Source organism: Sceloporus occidentalis, unplaced genomic scaffold (assembly GCF_023333645.1).
Source record: "Sceloporus occidentalis isolate IW3139 unplaced genomic scaffold, rSceOcc1.0.p SCAF_4, whole genome shotgun sequence".
Classification (NCBI taxonomy): domain Eukaryota; kingdom Metazoa; phylum Chordata; class Lepidosauria; order Squamata; family Phrynosomatidae; genus Sceloporus; species Sceloporus occidentalis.
Genome location: NW_028316984.1, coordinates 182,542,617 through 182,563,597, shown reverse-complemented (window position 1 = coordinate 182,563,597; position 20,981 = coordinate 182,542,617). Strand labels below are relative to the sequence as shown.

General features: G+C 40.3%; 1 protein-coding gene across 1 annotated transcript in view; it reads right to left on the bottom strand.

Annotated features, from left to right (window-relative positions):
- Positions 1-5,384: 5,384 nt before the first annotated feature.
- Positions 5,385-20,981, bottom strand: part of HHIPL1 (HHIP like 1) — a 46,750-nt gene continuing 31,153 nt past the window's right edge. The window contains exons 5-9 of the mRNA XM_089523610.1: positions 18,714-18,840; positions 16,842-16,987; positions 12,191-12,272; positions 8,634-8,716; positions 5,385-6,294 (exon numbers count right to left, since the gene is read on the bottom strand). Of these exons, the coding sequence (XP_089379736.1) occupies positions 5,672-6,294; positions 8,634-8,716; positions 12,191-12,272; positions 16,842-16,987; positions 18,714-18,840 (1,061 nt within the window). The 3' untranslated portion in view covers positions 5,385-5,671. The remainder of the gene's footprint in view (positions 6,295-8,633; positions 8,717-12,190; positions 12,273-16,841; positions 16,988-18,713; positions 18,841-20,981) is intronic.

The following is a 20,981-nucleotide window of genomic DNA, read 5'->3' as shown; positions in this document are numbered from 1 at the left end:
CTTCCGCTGTATCTTTTATACTGTAAAAACAGTTTATTCTTTTGAATTGTTGCTGAAGGAACAAACAGTCATTGTGCCATATTGTGGAGAGGGTGATAATTTTGGAATCGCCCAAGTTAAAACATACATACAGAGAAGAAAAATCAACATTTTGATCCTTACGTAAAACTTTTTTCTTTTCTTTTTTTGCTTCATCAAATATTAAATGGAGCAGAAAATGCCACAAACATCATTAACTGAAATCATGTTACTTTTGGCTCCAATAGTTCAGGATATATGAAGCTTTAAGTCAATACAGGGCTGACTTCATGTTTTGATGTCCTCCTTTCCTTTCTTGGTACGATGAATTCAAACTGGCTTTGATGGTTTTGAGTCTGGGTTTCCTATTTTCTCAGCCGGTCATGTTCTTTATATACTTTTATTCAGCTAATGATGTTTCTAACTAGCAACATTGGAAAAAACAATCATCTGGAAAGTATGTGTTCAGGAAGATTCAGATTTACAAGAGGATGTCTTGCTAACCTAGTTTTTATTCCAGTTATACTTTGCCCATGCCGCCCTGCCCACTGAGTACTTAGATTTTACCAGTTTAGTCAGAATACTAAAGACCTGATTTACACTGCTATGTCAGTTTCATATCATTATTTTTCAGAACTACTGCAAGACACAGCCTTCAGGACATCAAAAGGGATTATGAGGCGCTTGGTAGGAAACTGAAAGGAATGGATGCACAGGTTGTCATCTCGTCTCTTCTGCCAGTTGAAGGGCATGGTCCAGGAAGGGAGAGGAAAATAGCAGATGTGAACAACTGGCTTCACAGATGGTGCCGCCGAGAAAGATTTGGATTCTTCGATCATGGGCTGCGGTTCCATGAGGAGGGACTTCTTGCAACAGATGGGTTGCATCTCACGCCAGTTGGAAGAAATGTTTTTGCCAACAGTCTCAAGAACTTGATCAGGAGGGCTTTAAACTGAGTTCTGAGGGGAAGGGAGACAATATTAAGGAACGCGAAAGGGATGGCAAAAATAGTCAAACTGACATAGAAGAAACAAGAAAAAAAGTGCAAGGACCCAACAGTGGGAGGCAAAAAAACTTGCACAGGCAGCAAGTAAAAGGGACCCATGGTCTGCGATGTCTCTACACTAATGCACAGAGCATGGGAAATAAGCAAGATGAACTCGAACTCCTAGTACAACAAAGCAAATATGATATAATAGGCATCACTGAAACCTGGTGGGATGAGTCTCATGATTGGAATGTGGAAATAGAGGGGTATAACCTTATTAAGAGAAATAGGCCAAACAGGAAAGGAGGAGGAATAGCACTATATGTCAGAGATATTTACACCAGTGAAGAGATCCTGGACATCAATCATGGAAGCCAGGTGGAGAGCATCTGGATAAGAATCAAAGGGGAGGGAAACAACAAGGGTGTTACGGTGGGAGTCTACTAAAGACCCCCAAGTCAGACCAAGGAATTGGATTATATCTTTCTAGAACAGATGACCACACAGTCAGAAAAGAGAGATGTAGTAGTGATGGGCGACTTCAACTATCCTGATATTTGCTGGAAGTCAAACTCAGCAAAATCCTCAAGGTCTAGCAAATTTCTCACTTGCCTGGAAGACAATTTCATGGTCCAAAAGGTGGAAGAGGCAACAAGGGGGTCAGCTATTTTAGATCTGATCCTAACCAACAAGAATGACTTGGTTAATGGGGTGCAAGTGGTGGGATCATTAGGTGGAAGTGACCATGTTCTCCTGGAGTTTGTAATACAGTGGAAAGGAGAAACCAGGCAAAGTCAAACACACATTCTAGATTTTAGGAGAGTGGATTTCAGTAAACTTAGAGAAGTATTGAGGACGATTCCATGGTCAGAAATACTAAAAGATAAAGGAGTTCAGGACGGATGGGACTTTCTCAAAAGAGAGATACTGAAGGCACAATTTCAAACAGTTCCAGTGAAAAAGAAAAATGGGAGGTGTCTCAAGAAACCAGGATGGATGACTAAGGAACTTTAAACCGAGCTAAGTTTGAAACAGAACATGTATAAGAAATGGAAAAAGGGGGAAATCACGAAAAAGGAATTCAAAGAAATAGCAGGCATGTGTAGGGGTAAAGTCAGAAAAGCTAAAGCGCAGAATGAACTCAGACTTGCTAGAGAGGTTAAAGCCACCCGCGGGGAGGAAGGGACGGGGGCGCCTCCTCCTCCTTCTCCCTTCCTTCCCGCGGGTGCAGCCACCCGCGGGGAGGAAGGGATGGGGGGACACTTCCTCCTCTTCTCCCCGGGGCTGCCAGGCAACCGTGGGGAGAAGGGGACAGGACTACAAGCCCCAGCGAGCTTTGCGGCTGGAAGTCCCGCCCCTTTCCCCTCGGCGGCCTCCCTAATTGGTTGGGAGGCTGGGAAAGGGGCGGGACTTCCAGCCACAAAGCCCGCTGGGGATTGTAGGCGGCCGAGGGGGTACCGGGGGCGCCAAAATATTTCTCGCCTAGGGTGGCCAAATATCTAGAGCCGGCCCTGGCCTCAGGTTCACTATAAGTTGGAAACAACTTGAAGGCACACAAGATAAATTAAGGCATTGCTTAAAGGTAGTGGGGTAATCTCTTTTATACAGGAAACCCAGCTGACTTTCTATTGATTTTTGAGCAAATCATGACAGTGTTGTTTTACCATCCTTTTGGATTACCAACCCTTTACTGTCATGCTTCCCCTCACACAGTAAGGCATCTTGACTCTGTTCTTAATGTTTATTAAACTGATTTGGTATTTTGTTGTTTCTTCCCAGAATGCCATGTGCTTTAGAGAAAAGACAGCTAGAAAGATACTTATATTAAAACCCACTAAATCATAGAGGGATTTAGGCCACAAATTTGCTAAACACAAACAGCTGGAATCAGTGTTTACTCTGCACCACAGTAAGGTATTGTGCAGTCCTTTACATGCTGGTGCACTACAATGCCCATCAACCCTAGCCAGCAAAGCCAAATAATGTTGGGAAATGTACTTCAACATTTTCTATATGGCTGCTCCACCAAAGAGGTCTGGAAAATTCTAACATCTAGGGATGCATCTGCACTGTAGAATTAATACAGTTTGATATTTCTTTAACTGCCATGGCTCAATGCTATAGAATTCTGGGATTTGTATTTTTGTGATATATTTTGTCACAACAAACTACAAATCCCAAGATTCCATAGGATGGAGCCATGACAGTATCAAACTGCATTAATTCTGCAGTATGGCAGCAGTTTCCAACATAGCAAGATTATTAGAAAATGCTCAATAGGCAGCTATGCAGGAAATGGTGATGGGCAGCATCCTGTTACTGACATATGTGTATGAGGATGATGTGTATGGAAGTATTCTTGAACCTTTTTCACTTCATCCCAAACCTTTCCCAGCAGCTATCAAGACTCAAGATGGGTTGCTGCTGCTGCTGCCAACCAGTGGCAGTGGGTGTGGAACCCAATTCAGATGATGATGATCTGGCTCCTCTAGGATTGCAGCAGCAATAAAGGAGGGTACCCTGGAGTACGACTTCAATTCCCAGCCCAGCCATGAAACCCACCTTGGGCAAGTCCCACTCTCTTACCTTCAGGGGAAGGGAATGGAAAACCTCCTCTGAACAAACCTTGCCAAGAAAACCCCATGATAGGGTTGTCTTATGGTCACCATAAGTTGGAAAAACATGAAGGCACACAACAACAGACTCCATTTGTGAACACTCTCATTTCTTTTCTCCTCTGAACTAAGACCAGCTGCTTCTTCATTTTCTAAACTGCTCCACCTCCCACTAAGCAGGAACAGCTGGGGCCCCTTGTGGGACTTGACGGCTGCTTGGGTGGGGAGGGAGAATATGACCTCTGCTTACTTGATGTGGGGTTTCGGCTATTGTTGCCAGCATAGAAATGTAATTTTTTCCTCACTACAGAATCTTGCTAAGGCTTATAGTGGTTTGAATTTCTGCCTGTCAGGCATCTGTTAGGGTGGAAAAAGTGGCATTTCAAAATCAAAACAATGGAAGGAAAATTCAAAGAGTGGCTGCCGTCCTAAAATAGAGGATTTACAAGTCAGACAAATCAGTTTAGTAAAATTAAAAACAGACAAAAAGTATAACTCACAAAGTTTTGTACAGCACCTAAATGAAAGTTCCCAAAGCAACCTTCTAAACAGGAGTGGACTAGTAAAAAAAATAGGAAACCATGATTATGTGCAGCACATGGAAGAGAAAATGAATCCAGCTGGCATTCAGTACTGCAATTAGGGATTCATAACCTAGAGTTCTCCATATTCACTAACTCTACATAGTCACAGTCATTGTACAATTGCCAGGATTCTACATCCTCTTCCAAACGTAGGCCTGTTACAGACAGCCAAAATAAAGCTGCTTCGAGTCACAGTGGAGGTATGGTGTTTCAATGATGCATGCGTCCTAAGAGTCCAGAAGCCACACCAAAACCACGCTCCAGGCTGGAGTGTGGCTTTGGTGCGACTTCTGGACTCTTAGGACACATGCATCATTGGAAACACCATACCTCCACTGTGACTCGAAGCAGCTTTATTTTGGCTGTCTGTAACAGGCCTTACTTTACTGGACAGCAAATACACAGATAAAAGATTCATTCTGCTGGTGACTAGAGCAGAGGAAGATGACATTTCCACCCCATCCCACCAACAAGCAAGGCTGTGACAAGGACTTGCAACAGGAGTCCTGCTTCTGATTGTCACAACCTTTTTCTCTAGTGGGAGGGAGGTATAAACATAATCCTCCTGTGCCCCAATCACCAGCTGAACACAACCCCATCTCTCAGTGCAACTGCTGCCTGGTAAAATCAGTTTCGGGGTGTTGGGCCAAAAGTTATTAAGTTACTCATACTTAACTAAATAGAAAATGTAAATTGTGGGCATTTTTTTAAAAAAACGGTATTACACCATAGTTTCCATTTATTTCTGATATAGAAAGCTCTTCAGGCGTCTAATCATGTTTCTGATAAAAAATGCATTTTTTTCTGGCTATGATTCAGCGATGTAACTTACACATCCAAACTCTTTTACTACGCTATTTTACTCTTATTATTTGCCCTAGAAGCTGAAACATGAGACATTGAGGGCAGATAAATAAAGCTGCAATTCTGTGACCATTTACCACACATAGCGCTTACTGAAATCAGTGGAATTTGTTTCTGTACAGACATGTTAATGAATCTTCTGAGTGCTCCTGCTACCGGAAATGGGTGGCTGTGGGTGTCTCTATATGTTTACCTTTTGTCATGTTCTCCATAATTGTTCTATTGCTGATCTACTTCACATGGGATAATGACAAAATATAAATTGTAAAAGAGAGTTACAGAAATATAAAACCAGCACAACATGTTTGCCCAGTGTTTCATTTTTAATCCAAGGAATCCAACATGATCACTCTGTTATTTTTAATAGAAATGTTAAAAAAAGATAATTACTTATCTATCAATTTGTAAAATGGCAAATGAATGCTGACCACAGATGTGGTCATTTTATGTACAGTATATCCATTTTGTTCTTCCGGTGCACATGTACTATGAGGCCTGTATTACAATGTGTTAATTCAATACACCACTTACATCATACATTTGTAGGTTTTCTTTGAATGAAAAAGAACAAGAAATTGTGCCATTGTGTGCTTGAACTCTTCCTACTGCTCACTTTCGAAAACATCCTCATGACTACATATCACTCCTGCATCCTCTTTGTGGGAGCAATTGTGCTTTGCTATGTCTGCATGACTGCATTCCAAGAGAGTCTTCTCTTGCCCAGTGCACTGAACGTCATCCAGGAGAATCGGAAGCGAGCGCCCCTCCCCAAACTCAGCTTTCTTGGTTGCTCTGATCACAAAAGCATAGCCCAGCTGGCGGCAAACTACAGCAGCTGCCTTTGAGGTCCACAAGTCATCACAGACAGTACCCCATTCTCCATTGATAAAGATTTCAACCCTGCCACGGTCTCTCCCCTTTGCACTGCCATTCATAAGTCGAACTGCTCCATTCCGTGGCTGAGAGGGAATACTAGTAGGTTTATTTCTCCTTCTCTGGCCTCTTCTTCTCCCAGTCCTTCCTCCTTTCCTAGGCTTTGGAGCTTTGGTTTTTGGGGCTGCCGTAGTCATCTGCATTCTGTTCTCATTTCTTAGAAGGGTCAAGAGTTCTTCCATCCAGTCTGGCGTTGAGGCCCGTGGTGGTTCTGCAGTTGCTCTGCTCCTTGTCGGGGTTCTGGTTGTGGCTTTTACTTTAGGACGTTGTGTTGGTATTTTCACTATAAGCTCTACAATGTGGGGGAAGAAGAACCAGAGATAATGATAAGAATATAAGAAAATACATGCCAGAGAAGACCAAAGGCTATATAGTCCCAATCACTTGCCTATTAATTGATTGCCAGTAGAACAGGAGGGCAAATACATCCTCCATCTTTTTCTCTTTGGCAGCAGATAGTGGACACATCCTGCCTCTGGTACTGCAGGTAATGCTCTGAATCCTATTGTTAGTCCTCATTAGAGTAGAAGCATACCGTCAACTGGGTTTACCTATGCACTGACTCACCGTTGAACAATTGAATCAATAATGAGTCAACTCTAGTAAAACCATATACATTAACACGTCCTAGAATCGTACAATAAACATAGCCATTGGCCATGCTGGCTGGAGTTTACTAGGACCCATGCTCCAAAAAAGTAACTTTTCCAAATTGTTTTGATTTTTTAAAAAACATGCTTGGGACAGGTTTGGAATTCACAAGGCTGACTGAGTTCAGAGCACAGCAGGGAACTCAACCAAAGTGATCCAATACAGGGCAGAGTCCTGTACCTTGGGTTTGAATAAGACCAGAATCAATAGCAGCAGACACTACAAGCAGCAATTGCTGATAAAGCCTCCTTGCTTCTGTTTCTTTTTAGCAGCCCCTCATAACACGTCTGGTTTCATCATCTGTGATTGTCAGTGTTGCTGCTCCCCCAGTCTTCTTGTGTTTCCCTGATGCCATCTCTCCACTCATCCAAAAAGATGATCATTACAGATCATTGTTAAGAGAGGCTGCAGCTCTCCATCACCCATTGCAATGTTGGTGAGATGCTCTCACAGACAGAAGCACAAACTTGCCCTGCTACAATTTCTTCTCTTTAGTTGAAATGATGCAGTCGACAGGAATGGTGCAGATGCTTCCCACAACAATCACACCAATGGTACCATTATGCCAATATGACAAAGAAAAATGCTGGCACATTTGTCATTATCTAGGATATTTCACCCTGAAGTTTTAATTGTCAATTATTTCTCATTACATTTCCAGTGCCTACCAGCTCTACAGAAAACACCTTAAAAGCCATTCCCCTTTTTGCTTTGGCCTTCATTATAACTTTACAAGATTGCATCATTATAGCCTATGAAAGAGTGCCAACTTCTCTATTATGTCAATTGCTCTCTCATTCATTGGTGGCTAGAATCATTACTCTTTCACAGTCTATTCTTTTTTGTAATTGGAATGTGTTTAAAAGGAGTGGAGTTGCTAAGGCAACCCACAAAAACCACATGTAGGAGGTGGGCAAAAATGAGTACTCTGATTTCATTTCATAATAGGGAAGGCAACAAGCTGAGAACAGACACCGCTTTTATCATATTTTATTAGGTTCCAAAAGCTAACAATTTTGTTATTTTTCTTCTGCTAGTTTATCATTGATTAACAGATATTTTATCAGAACTTACACCCCCAAAGGAGTGCTCAGTATTAAAGGCATAATTGTAAAAAACCTATGGGGATCTCAGCTATCTCAGCAATATATTTGAAATGTATTTCCCAACAATACAGTGCTGTCTTTTCTAAAAGAAACTGCTCATGTTGGAATAAATAACATTTTATTGTGCGTAAGAAAGATAACTATTCAACTATGCCCCACAAAAAATGTTAACGCCTGTCCATGTTCAGACACGCACCTTACATCAAACTTGTGAATCACTTAATATGTGTACATGTTGTGTCTCCCTTATACAAAATGCTTGGGACTATAAGTGTTTTGGATTTCAGGGTTTTGTTTTGATTTTGTTTTTTGGATTTCTGAATATATATATATACATATATATATATATATATATATATATATATATAGAGAGAGAGAGAGAGAGAGAGAGAGAGAGAGATCTTAAAGATGGCACCCAAGTCTAAACAGGAAATAAATGTTTGTTTCATATACACTTTATAGCCTCAAGAAAACTTTATACGTACGTTTTTAAAAAATAATTTTGTGCATGAAACAAAGTTTGTATACACTGAACCATAGGAAAGCAAAGCAATCACTATCTGAGCCACTCATGTGGCCAATTTGGGAGTATTTTCAATTTTGGAATTCCAGATAAGAGGTACTCAACTTGGATTTGCGTGTCACAATAAATCACAATTTGTGTTAATTAAGAGCCGGCTCTTGAATGGCGAGTCCCTGTTAGACGAGATGTATTTAATAGTGAGTCCTAGCCAGGCAAGATTCATTGTTTAAGCCAAGAACTGCACATCAGACAACCAACCAACCATCTCAGGTCTTCTAGGCTGTTTTTCTCCTGCACCTTTCCTCAACTCCTCTTTGTGAATTTTCATTAATATACATCTCCAATACTCACTTTCTTTTGGAACAAACTTTATGAGCCTGCTTTTCACTTTTACTGGTAGGGGTTCAACACGGCATTTCCCAGGTGGTGCTCTCCTAAGAAAAATGACGAATACACAAAGAGAATCATACAGCAATAGCAACAGCATTTACATTTCTATACTGCTTAACAGGGAACCCAGCACTCTCTAAGCGGTTTACAATCTGAAAGCCAGTTGCCCCCAAGAATCTGGGTATTCATTTTACAGACATACAAAAGGATGGAATGCTGAGGCAACCTTGGAGTCTTGGGATCAAACTCACAACCTTGTGGCTGCAGTACTGGCATTTAAACCCTGTGCCACCAGGGCTCCCTAGAGCTGGCGGGAAACTGAAACATCATCTAATCTGCAGAAAACCCAACACTACAGCATCACTGAAAGTCTGCTTTAAAACATTTCCCAAAATCATGCCTCAAGATTGTGAAGATATGGGGGGGGGGGGGGGAGGGAAAAAATAATTTATCCCAAGGTCATTTAGATTTGTTTTTCTGAAAAATGGAAACAATTCATTACGACTAAAATATTGAAATAATATACTGCTACAAAGATGATTCAAAATAAAGGTTCAAAATCAAGTAGAAACAAATGAGTTACAACACAAAAAATGAAACTATTAGTCAATGTTTCATAAAACAAATTAGTATTCAGTTCGTCTTCCTCACTCCCTTTTTGTTCTCAGTTCTTTTTCTGAAAATGAGTGCTTTATGTGTCTGGTCGAAATCAATGAGGAAAGTAAACTCAGAATACTTAATAACTTTGTTTTAATGTTGGTAACTGCTTCTATTCTCAGCTTTAATCTTGGCCTGCTTCTTATTAACTGGCTGAAACTAAGGATCTTATCACATGATATGATGACACAGTGGCATAGCAACACTTCCAGAGATCATGCCCTACCATGTCATTGGTACTCTGGTGTCAACCTGTTGTAGCACCATTGCAAATGTGCATTTTTGCATACTGGAAATAATCCATTAATGGCAACCTTTGAGCTACCGAACAGTAGCTTTTTTGCTGCAGAACTTCAATCCCACTTCCTTCCATGAGAACTGCATTACTTGGTGGGATGTGGGCATGCTGGGGGTGTGGCTAGCTAGGTATTCTCTTGGAATTCCCCAGGATATTTATGCAATGAATCCATGGACTACCTCCAGTGCTTGGTCTGAGAAGATCATGTTCAGCTGCAGCACCCTACTGGGTTGACACCACAATTTGAAGATGCCTCGATGACAGTGAAATGGCTAAAATGCCAAACTACACCCCACTATACGAATTCAAATCTGAAGTTCAAAAGTAAGCAGTTTCATCTACACAGGATGGAAAAAATGTTGTGGGTGGCACAGACATGTTTTTTTCCTGTTCAACCTCTCAAGAAAAGGTGTAATAAGGGAGGAGGCTGTGATGTGGGTACGGCAGAAGATCAATCTGTGTGTGGAATGTGTGTGGAGCGCATTAACATGGTATAAAGAAGAAGTGCAGTAAGGCCCTAAGGGATATTAGCTTTCTCAGAGATCAGCAGTTGTACACTGGGTTCTCAGTATCTGCTGGGGGTTGGTTCCAGGACTCCCATGTGGATACCAAAATTCATGGATGCTCAAATGCCATTCTATACAATGGGACAGTAAAATGGTATCCCTCATATAATATATCAAACAGCAAAGAAACAAAACAGCCCCCCTCCTGAATATTTTCAAGCCATGGTTGGTTGGGGCAGAATCTGTGGGTACAAAAGGCCGACTAGTTTCATTTGCAACCATTTTTTTAAAAAAATTAAAATTAAATGGAATAAATTTATAATTGTCTTGAATAAACTGTATTTTAAATTAAATATACATAAACATGATAATACAATGATAAACCAAGTGATACATAATTGCCAAAATCCTGCAGCAGACACATATGCACAATGTCATGCCTATGCTCCATCTCTCAATCTCTACTCCCAAACCCACCTTAGAATTCAGCCAGCCACACTGCAGGATGGAGTTCTGCAGTGCTAGTGATTATTAACCATCTGTTATCCAAAAAGATGGAGTCCTGAGAATACGCACACAAATTAATAAGTTTTAGGGGAATTTTAATAGCTCAAATAAAATACCTTGGCTGGGGCAACATTCAGCCTTTGGATCTTAATCCTTTTTATACCAGTTCCAAATCACACAGAACTCCAGAGACAATTCCAAATAGGTTTTGTAGTTTTATTAAGAAAATAAGCAACACACACATAAGCACACACTCATGCACAAACACAAGAACTAATGAAGCAAAGGTAGGAGAATGGGAAAAGAGAAGGTTTTGCTAATGGTAATATAGTACCAATCCCGAAGTGGTTTCAATCGATGGACATTCAGAATGGAGATGGCTCAATAGCTGCCTTAGCAAGTGGGGTGGCCAGGTTATTGAGGAGTCTAGTAGAACAAACATCATTTCTTAGATTGTACGCCATAGGCAGGTTTACTCTTTTATATTTGTTGTTTTTATGTACAGCGCTGCGTAAATCTACAGCGCTATATAAAATAATAATAATAATAATAATAATAATAATAATAATAATAATGCCTAGGCAGTGGTACATACATTCAAAATCATATCCTGGGGCAGTAATTTTGGAATGAATAGATTATCTTACTGCTCAAACGGTTTTCTAAGAGAGAAGAATGGTAAGGAGACTGAGGAAATATTCAGATAATTGGCATAAATATCTCAGATGAAGGGAAACTTTTACTACAAGAGAAGTGTTCTTTGTGTATGCACAGCCATCTTCTTCAGCCACAATCCCACCATCGCCCTCCATACGCAAAGGAATTATGCTGATGTCTTTGAGTGATCTCATTGTGGTGGGTGTCCCTGCTTCCTCCCTTGCCATAGTATGGCCAGGTTTCTGCCCTGGAGCTGCCTTTCCAGGTCACCCACACCAGGATCCCTTTTCATATTAAATTCATAGCAAATGAGGGGTGATCAGGGGTCTGACCTTGGGGTAATACATTCAGCCCCTTTCCACCAGGCAGTTGTGGTCCATTGACCAGAGGCAAGGATCTCTATAGAGTCTTGTCATAATTTACAAGCTCAGCACCACTCACTGGCAGTAGCAGGCTATGTGCATCATCCATCAGTTTGACTTACCAGTGCCACAGAACTTCATCCATCAGTGTAGCTGGCTGGATTTTAAGGTGAGTTTCGGGGGGCATTTACAATTGTTGCAATGGTACCATGATTATAAATGTGAATAGGAAACAGCTATAAGGATGCAGCTTATGACACTGTAACTGTCTAATAGGATGCCAGTCCATGGTTTTATGTTCCCAACATAACAAGGGGACTTTAAACTTGTAAAAAGTTTAAAGAACCCCCTTTCCTTTCTATACATAAGAATAAATGTTCAACTACTTAATGTTCAAAAAGAACTGTTTTCTCATGGCTTTAACATTTCTGAGAAACTTACATTTCTATTATTAAAGCTTATTAAGGACAGGTTTTCCCTACTGCATCTGGGAATCCAAACATTTATGAGCAAAAATGCCTCAGGTCTTACCGTGAAGTGTCAACCATTTTGTAAACTATTCCATTTGGTGCGGTGGCACTTGGCATTCCAGTGGACATAAAATAAAGTTCCCCTTTGAGAAGCAAACCAGAAAGAAAGACAAGAATAATTAGCATGCATCTCTGCTGCAGTGCTACACAGGAAAAGGAATTTGGCATCACAAAGCAGCACACGAAGTCTGCCAGAAGCAAACTCCAAAAAGCACAGGGATTTCTGATACATTAACCAGATATATCATCCAATTAAGAAAGCAAAATGCAGAATTATGCTATAATCCTAAACAAGGTTACTTGGAAATAAGACCCGAATGAGATACTTCAATGTAAACATCTTTAGAACAATGACACTAGTTCTACACTTCTACATTAAAAAAAGTTTAACACAAATATGTTCACATCCAAATAATGAAGCAATTAAAAAAATACTTCAAAACACTAATATCTAGGTCATTGGGAATCCTGTTGGGTGTCTCATGCATGTGTACATTTCCTTTGGAAGTGGTAGGACATTTTTGTCTGCTGTGGAATATTCACATTCAGTTTAAGACTGCGGATGTGGAATTGTGCAGGTGGGGCCATTTCTATGGTTGCTCATCCACCATGTATGTGATGCACATCTGCACTGGATAGCACTGCTTCACAATTCACTTACAAGGCAATGTTGTACAACTGTGGCATAACTTCATGGCTGGCATCTTGTTGGGGAGACATGCATGTAAGTCACACTATGCATGCAGGGCAAATTACAGCACAACAGACTTACTCTACTGACAGAAGTGGAAACAACATTGTTCATAAAACATGAATGATGTGATCTGAACTGCATATTACATAATGGCAACTAGTTATGTCACATGTTGCACAGTTGCTACATTGAGGAGATGGAGTGTAACTTTACACTCATGAACTGTAGCCTAAAATCCCCTTAGCACAGTAGAAATATCTGCATGCAGAGATATTCTACACTATCAGTAGGCAATCCCCATGCACAGTTGTTACTCTGCATGAGGATGACATACTGCTGCCACAGCATATTTCTCCATGGAGATAATTATGCTCTACCATGGAGCCTATTTCCTCAGTGTGAGATCTCATCTCATCACCCATGTTTACTGAGCTTCCTTGAAATAAGAGCCACCAAAACACTGGGCAATCATTTCAAATGCAGGACAAAATAAATACAAGGTGCCAAAGTCCATATTAGTGCAGTGCCTTCCTTAGGGAGAACCAGTGTGGTGTAGTAATGTGAGTGTTGCACCACAAGTGTGGAGACCAAGATTTGATTCCCCGTTTGGCCATGAAACCTACTGAATGACCTTGGGCAAGTTACAAGCTCTCAGACGAAGGCAATTGCAAACCTCGTCTGGAACAAATTGCAGAGAAACCCCCATGATATGTTTGCCTTAGGGCAGCCATAAGTCAGAAACAGCTTGAAGGCACACAACAACAAGAACCTTCCTTTGACCAACCAAAAGAGCACAAACATATTTGTGAGTTTTCCAGATTTTCACAATTCTCTCTCAGGCAAGAGGTTAATAAGGAGAAGCTGGGAGGGAGTGAGGAGAGATAAACTTAACAATTAAATCATGGGATATATAAGATATCCTGAGGATGAGGAAGGAAGCCCCAAATACAGTGGACCCTTGTTATATGCTGGGGTTTTGTTCCAAGATCCCCCATGTATAACAAAATCCATGTATGCTCAAGTCCCATTAAATATAATGACATAGCAAAATGGTGTCCCTTACAAAAAATGGAAAGTCAAGGTTTGACATTTGAAATTTATACTTTTTTTGAACATTTTCAAACTGTGTATGCTTGAATCCGTGTATAAAAAAAATCTGTGTATAAGAAGGGCCGACTATATATTCAAATGAGGCTTTAACAAGTGATGTGATGGTTTTTAGGTTTCTCTTGGAGTAAATCCTAGAAATGTTGGTTGCATGAAAAGAAGATATGTTTTGTTCACCTTTTTTTTCTTAAATAAGAAATCCAGCTATAAACTCAGAACTATGTCCATCTCTGGATGAGATACACTGGGATCCTGTGTTGCTGGAAACACAACAGGGCAGTCTTTTATCAAGTGTGTGGCCCTCCAGATGTGGGCATGAACTTCCATCAGCCCTAAGCAACATAGCCATCAGTGAACCATGCTGATAGTTGCAACCCAACAATATTGGGGGCTGGGGTGGCATACATTGCCTATTCCTGGATTAGGGGTTTGAGAAGGACAATGCTCTTCTCTCTACCCTCCATTTTTCTCTTTCACACACAGGCATTTCAGTATCTATATGAACTGAACATTCACAAATATTAGCTAGAAGGTTCTTCTAAAACAATTATAACACCTTAATTTACAAACTTTCATTATTTTGTGTACCTATGGAGTCCTCTATTTATACAGAACCCACTAATTTATTTTATGGAAGGCCCATTTCACTTCCAACTAATATAGTCATTCAATTGCTTGTTTTGCTATTACAAGAATGATCATAATATACTTTATCTACTTTATGAATAAAAATTTTGCACCTTGAGGCTTTAATTCTTTTTTAAAAAATCCATTTCAACGCTATTCCATTTTTAAGACAAACACTAAGCAAAACAATCCGCTCAGTTCTTTCCATCTATTCAGTCAGGGTGCATAGCAAACATCATCCGCCTAAATGTCCAGGGTTTTTTTTAGTGTAGCTCAGGGATTTTGACGAACAGTCACAATGTTTGGGTACCATGAGACATGGGCTGTAATAGCTAGTAACCCAAACTCACAAAGTGCTGCTTAGCAACTGTGTTAGACACTGATGAGGTGATACTCATGTCTGTCTGCCCACAGCTATGAATAGTCAAAATGCATTTTGCCTTCTAACTCAAGCAAAGCATGCTGTAAATGCAATCAACAGAGCTTCTGTCTCTCTTTCAAAAGCTCTTATTATTATTATGGAGAACTTCATGACTATAGACCAAGAAACAACACTGTGAATGAATGCCACCAATCAGTTGATAAATTTGCTGATGTAATGTGCTTATCACAGATCTTCTATAGAATGTACAAATAAATTTAATAGGCAAGTAAAAACAAACAAACCCAAACATGGGATGTTTCAGACTTATATGCCAGAATTAGTCACAAAAGTAGGATAAACCATCAGACTTATCAAAGAGGAAAAATACTTAATATAGAACACCTGTGCTTTCAAGTCCTTGAATTAACAGTTTTGCTTGTTGCAATTTCTCTTTACTGTTAAGATCAAGTTTCAGCCACTCAGGGGCTGTGCAAACTGGCCATTAAGGCCCTCTTGGGGGTGGAGTTGGAGTGTGGCTTCCATACAACGCACCTCTGGAGCTACGTTTACATGAGAAAGCGCCAAAGGAGCACCTTAAAGCCACGGCGCTGTGGCTATTGCCCCCCTTTCCAGGGTGCAAAAAGGAGCTGCATTTTACAGCTCGTTTTTGTGCCCTGGAAAGGCCAGGTTGGGGCTCTGGCATGCAGTGGCCACAGCCCCAATCCAGCAAAGCTGGAGGTGGCTGCAGGACGCCCCTTAGGAGCGGTCTGCACAGTCTCTCAGTCCACAAAGGCACATTTTGGAAAGGTCTTATTAAAAATGAACTCAATAAAATTCCCTACCCATCTGGCCAAATTCAACATGGAAGAGCTCTTCCTAGCATGGAAAGGATCGTGCTGTAGGAAACCTCTCATGAAAAAAAGTGGCAACCAAACTGACACTACCCAGAAGTGCCCCATACCAAACTTAATACAGATAGAATACAAACTCAGACTTTTAAGACCTAAGAACTGCAAGCTTTTTGCCTGCAAAAGTTAAATCTGTCAATTTACCTTCTCTGTCATTTTTTTACATCTCAATTTTTTTTCTTTTCAAAAAGTAAGAGGATTTGTCTATCTCTATTCTAGCCTCTGATTAAAGATGCAAAGGATAGAACCTGTGGTTTTCTGTATGAAAACCATAGGTTCTACTACTGAGCCTTATACATTAGAATCATAGTGGCTGGCTGGGGTACTGACAGCCTCACTAAGCAAAATATTTCAACAAAATGGTGGTGAGGAAATGTTTGAAGGGCTAACTGGAAAGCCTTGGTAGTCTTAATAAGCTCAGGCCCAGGCTATTTGAAGCACCTTATCTTCCCATATCAGCCTGCCTGAGCTCTAAGAACTTAAGGGGAGTTACTTCTCTCTATCCCACTGGTTTCACAGACATGTCTGGTGAGGAACATGTCCCAGGTTCTGGAACTCCCTCCCAAGGAGGAGGTTAGGATGGTGCTTCTTTGCTGTCTTTTCAGCAGCATGTGAAGAAGCCCTTTCTATTCAGAAAGCCTTCCGAGACTGATTGTTAATAAGAGAAGGGCTTTTTATGGTGTTGTACTATTTTTAATCTTTGTTCTAATTCTGCTGTTAGCTTGACTTTGGCATGTTTTTATGTATATGTGTGTTAATGTAATTTTCTTTTGTAAGCCACCTTGGGTCCCAGTCTGAGAAAAAATTGAGATATAAATAAAAATGATGGATGGAATGCCTGCCTTTGGAGGTAAAGAATATATATAGCCTCTGAGAAACAGAGAATTCATCAAGCCCAAAACACACACACACCAAAAATATCAACCACATTATCATGCAGTTCAATACTTACCTGCTTCATCTTCAGCAAAAGAGATGATATACTGATAGTAGTTATTGATAAGTCCAGGAAACATGCAAGTTTGACCTTTTCCCATGCATATTTCATTGTACTGCCATTCCCCAGTTGCACGGTTCTCTTTCAAAGACATGAGGCGTCTGCAAGACAAAAGGCAAATGAAAAACAACAAATAACTCATATCAAGCTGCTAAGGAGAATAGTTTCAACCCCTCTGGTCTCATCAATAGCATTAAGTGTCTATTCTCTCCTGAGGTTATGGGCCTGTTACAGACTGCCAAAATAAAGCTGCTTCGGGTCTCTTTGCTTAGGAATGGAGTGTGGTTTTGGCGCGATCTCCAGACTCTTAGGACCCATGCATCATTTAAATAGCATACCTCCAAAGAGACCCGAAGCAGCTTTATTTTAGCAGTCTGTAACAGGCCTTAGTGTCTTAAACAAGGAGGTTGACGGTGGGAATTTTGCAGTTCTCCAGATTCTGCTGGACTCCAAATCTCAGCAGTTCTAGCCAGCACTGTCAGTGCTGACAAATGCTGGGACTTGTAGATTAACAACACATAAAGAATCACACAGTTTCCACATAGTGTACAAAACTGTTGCCATTTATTTAGTACAGAGATCCATTACTGCAATGCATCCCTGAGCCAGATTAATTTGAAACTCATACAGTCATTGAAACATCAAACTGGAAAAAATCCAAAGGTCATCTAGTTCAAATCCTGCTGGTGTAGTAATTCAAAGCTAAAGCATCCCTGATGCCATCTATCTTTGATTAAAAACTTTCAAAGTAAGAGAGTCTATCATCTTCTGCAACAATTTAGACCACTGCTGAAGAGCTCTTGCTGTCCAGTGTTTAGTTTAGTTTTTTGTGTGATTTGCATCAATTCTTTTGACTTCTGTCCTCTGGAGCAGTGAAAAACAAGCTTACTTCACCTTCCACACAACAGCCCCTCAGATGTTTAAACGTGGCTGTCATATAACTCTTAGTCTTTTCTTCTGCACTGTAGTTGGGAGTAATAACTGGATTTAGGCCTTAAATTTAAAAAAGAGAAATAAATGTGGACACCCCTTGATTACAACCAGAATACATGAGCTTATTACAGTGTCTTGGGAACTCAATTTGGACACAAAACTCAGTTTAAAAATATGTCATGCCTGTTAAAACCTTCATGCACAAAAGGACTTCTAACAGAAAGCAACTGTGAGATGAAGGACTATGAAGAAAGTGATATTTAATAAAGCTACACCTGCAGAAATGCCCTCTTCTGTTGTTGTTAATGTGTGCCCCCAAGTCATTTTTGACTTATGGTGACCCTAAGGTGAACCTAACATAGGGTTTTCTTGGCAGGTTTCTTCAGAGGGGTTTTGCCATTGCCATCCCATTGTGGAGAAAGGTGGGATATAAACCCTGGAAATAAATAAATAAATACTCTGAGGCTGAGAGTGTGTGAGTAATTCAAGGTCACCCAGTGGGTTTTTATGCTCAAACAGGGAATTGAACCCTGATTTCCAGAATTGTAGTCCAACAGCCAAACCATTATAATTATTAAAGGCCCAAGAGCTCTGCCCACTTTTCATGTACTCCCTCTTCCTGATAAAACAGCAGGACTGACTCCGCCACTGGAAAGAATGAAGGACAGAAATCTAATGCAAGCTAGGCAATTGCCCTCAGTAGCAATGCCACTGTTGAAGTAATATTCAAATATAGCTTCTGTACGAGGAAAGAGGGCAGATAGAAACTACCATCTTACCCTTTGGCTCAGGCTGCAGAATATCTTGAGCTTGCCCCATAAAGTAATAATGGATGATACCAGGAATGTAAGGATCCTAGCCAAATGTATTTATTGCTCAACTGCTGTCACGTACCCACTCATAAAATCACCAAATATGTACAGCCCATTCAGGTTTGGAAACTCACATCCCCGATAGACATAACCTCCTGTAACTGATTTCCCCATTTTGTGTGGATAAGCATATATTGGAAGCACATCATCTGTAAAGGGGAAGAAAGAAACGTATCATTCATATAGGATATAAAGCAGATGGAATATAAAACTAGTCAATGCTGTTTATGCCTTTTTATTCAGGGACAGAACAGAAACAAATTTATATTTTATGGAATCTTCAGGCTCTGCATAGTTTACAACACACATAACAATTAACATTTTCAAGAAGAGTAGTTTAATTTAAAATCTTGTTCATTTCTATATACAAAGGGATCTTGGCTATGCTTTTCAATTCTTCCATAAGAGCTGCTTTCTAAATGATGCTCCTTTGAAATACAGTAGGGGTTTGGATCCCCCCCCCCCAAAAAAAAAGTTTTCTACAGTACTATGGGTTCCACTCAAAGATTATGAACAAATACATTAGATAAATTCAAATTTGCTAGTTGTCAGAGCAAGACTCCCCCTCTCCCCCAGGCATCTGATTTCAAAGCAAAAGTCACTCTGCAAGGCAATAAAACCCCAAATAGAAATATCTGTTATTCTTACACATGGTTTTATATATGTGTGATTATCCTCACAACCTCATTAAGTAACTTAACATATTTAAATTGTGCACATGGAAAATTTTATCTGAGTTTTCCGCGCGTAAATCTATGCTGGGGTGTGATCTGAACCCAGAACTAACAGAGTCAAGTCTATTTGCCAGGTGGAAAGACCTATTACAATGCCAAGTGCAATTTCTTGTAAATTTTGTTGCTGTCTCAGTAGCAGCTACCTAGCACTCACTCTCCTTAAACTTAAAAACTTCAGGGAGGGCTCATAACTCTAGGGAGATTATCACATGGAGGATAAGGATGGGTGCAAAGCAGAAACTCCTGTTAATACCAAATGATGGGACCATTACACTTCACTTATGGGACAAGAACAGGATAAGCACAATGTGTGTGGTAATCTTTCGCATGATCACATGAATAGGACAGGAGAAGGATGGGAGCAATCTGCTTTGCTCCCATCCTTATCCTCCATGTGATAATCTCCTAGGTCACACCAGCCAGACAGTGCCCAAAATGTATTTTTTCCAAGCTATGGCCCAAGCCATACCTTCTGCATAGAAAGGGCAGTAGTGCTTTTTCAGTGACTGGAAGAAAGAACTGCAAGTAGGCCACACAAAATCTTAAGAAATATCTTTGTGTTTTTAGCTCTTAACCTTTTCTTATGCACTGGTTGGACTGGGTTAAATTTCATTTTGGCTGGAAATTATAAGGGAGAAGGAAACTGGTTACAAGCTTCAGCAATCATGAAAAGACTCATCACAAAAAGACAGGGCTTAGGTCCAGACTATTTGAGTGACCTGTCTCCTCATACGAACTTGCTAGAGTCCTAAAATCTTCAGGGGAAGGCTTCCTCTTGGTCCATCATCACAGGCTCGCTTAATGAGGATGCAAGAAAGAGCCTTCTTGGTGGCTGCTCCCACCCTCTGGAACTCCTTTCCATGGGACGCTAGACTGGCTCCCTCTCTTCTTGCCATTCGTCGGCAAGCAAAAACATTTATTTAAAGCAATAATTGAGACAGGGTGGTTTTATATGGCGTGTGGGTTTTATTTATGTTTTAATTTTTTGTATATTTTTAATGTAAATTTTATATTGTTTTAATTAGATGATTTTAACTGGTTTTTTTTTAATTTTACTGTACAGTTTTTAAAAATGTGTTGTTTTTTTATTTTGTTTTGTGAGCCACCTTGGGTCCCTTTTTGGGAGAAAGGTGGCATAAAAAGGAAAAAAAATCCTGACATTCATCCCTTTTTACCGACGATGCTAATTCAGTTCAGATGGCAATCCAACCTAAAGTCTAGACTTGGGCTCTGGCAGCCTGATCTGAACTCTAGAATTTACACACCTCTCTACTGACCTCACCCAACATTTAACCAGCTGGCTTGTGTAGCAAGTACAAGTGACGACAGCTCCTTCAGTAAAATAAAAGGCAAAGTAGCTTTTAATAAGTAAACAGAATGACTTGTTTGTGCATGGGATTAATACTTTGGAGAAACTGTGTTTTATTACTACTTTTATTACCCTACTTAAGACTGAGATAAAAAACACTCTTGGCATTCAAGATGCAGTGAAGTCAGAGGCTTAATTCCAAGCACATAAGTTTAGGATTGGCACATCAGCAAATTTCTTAACTTAT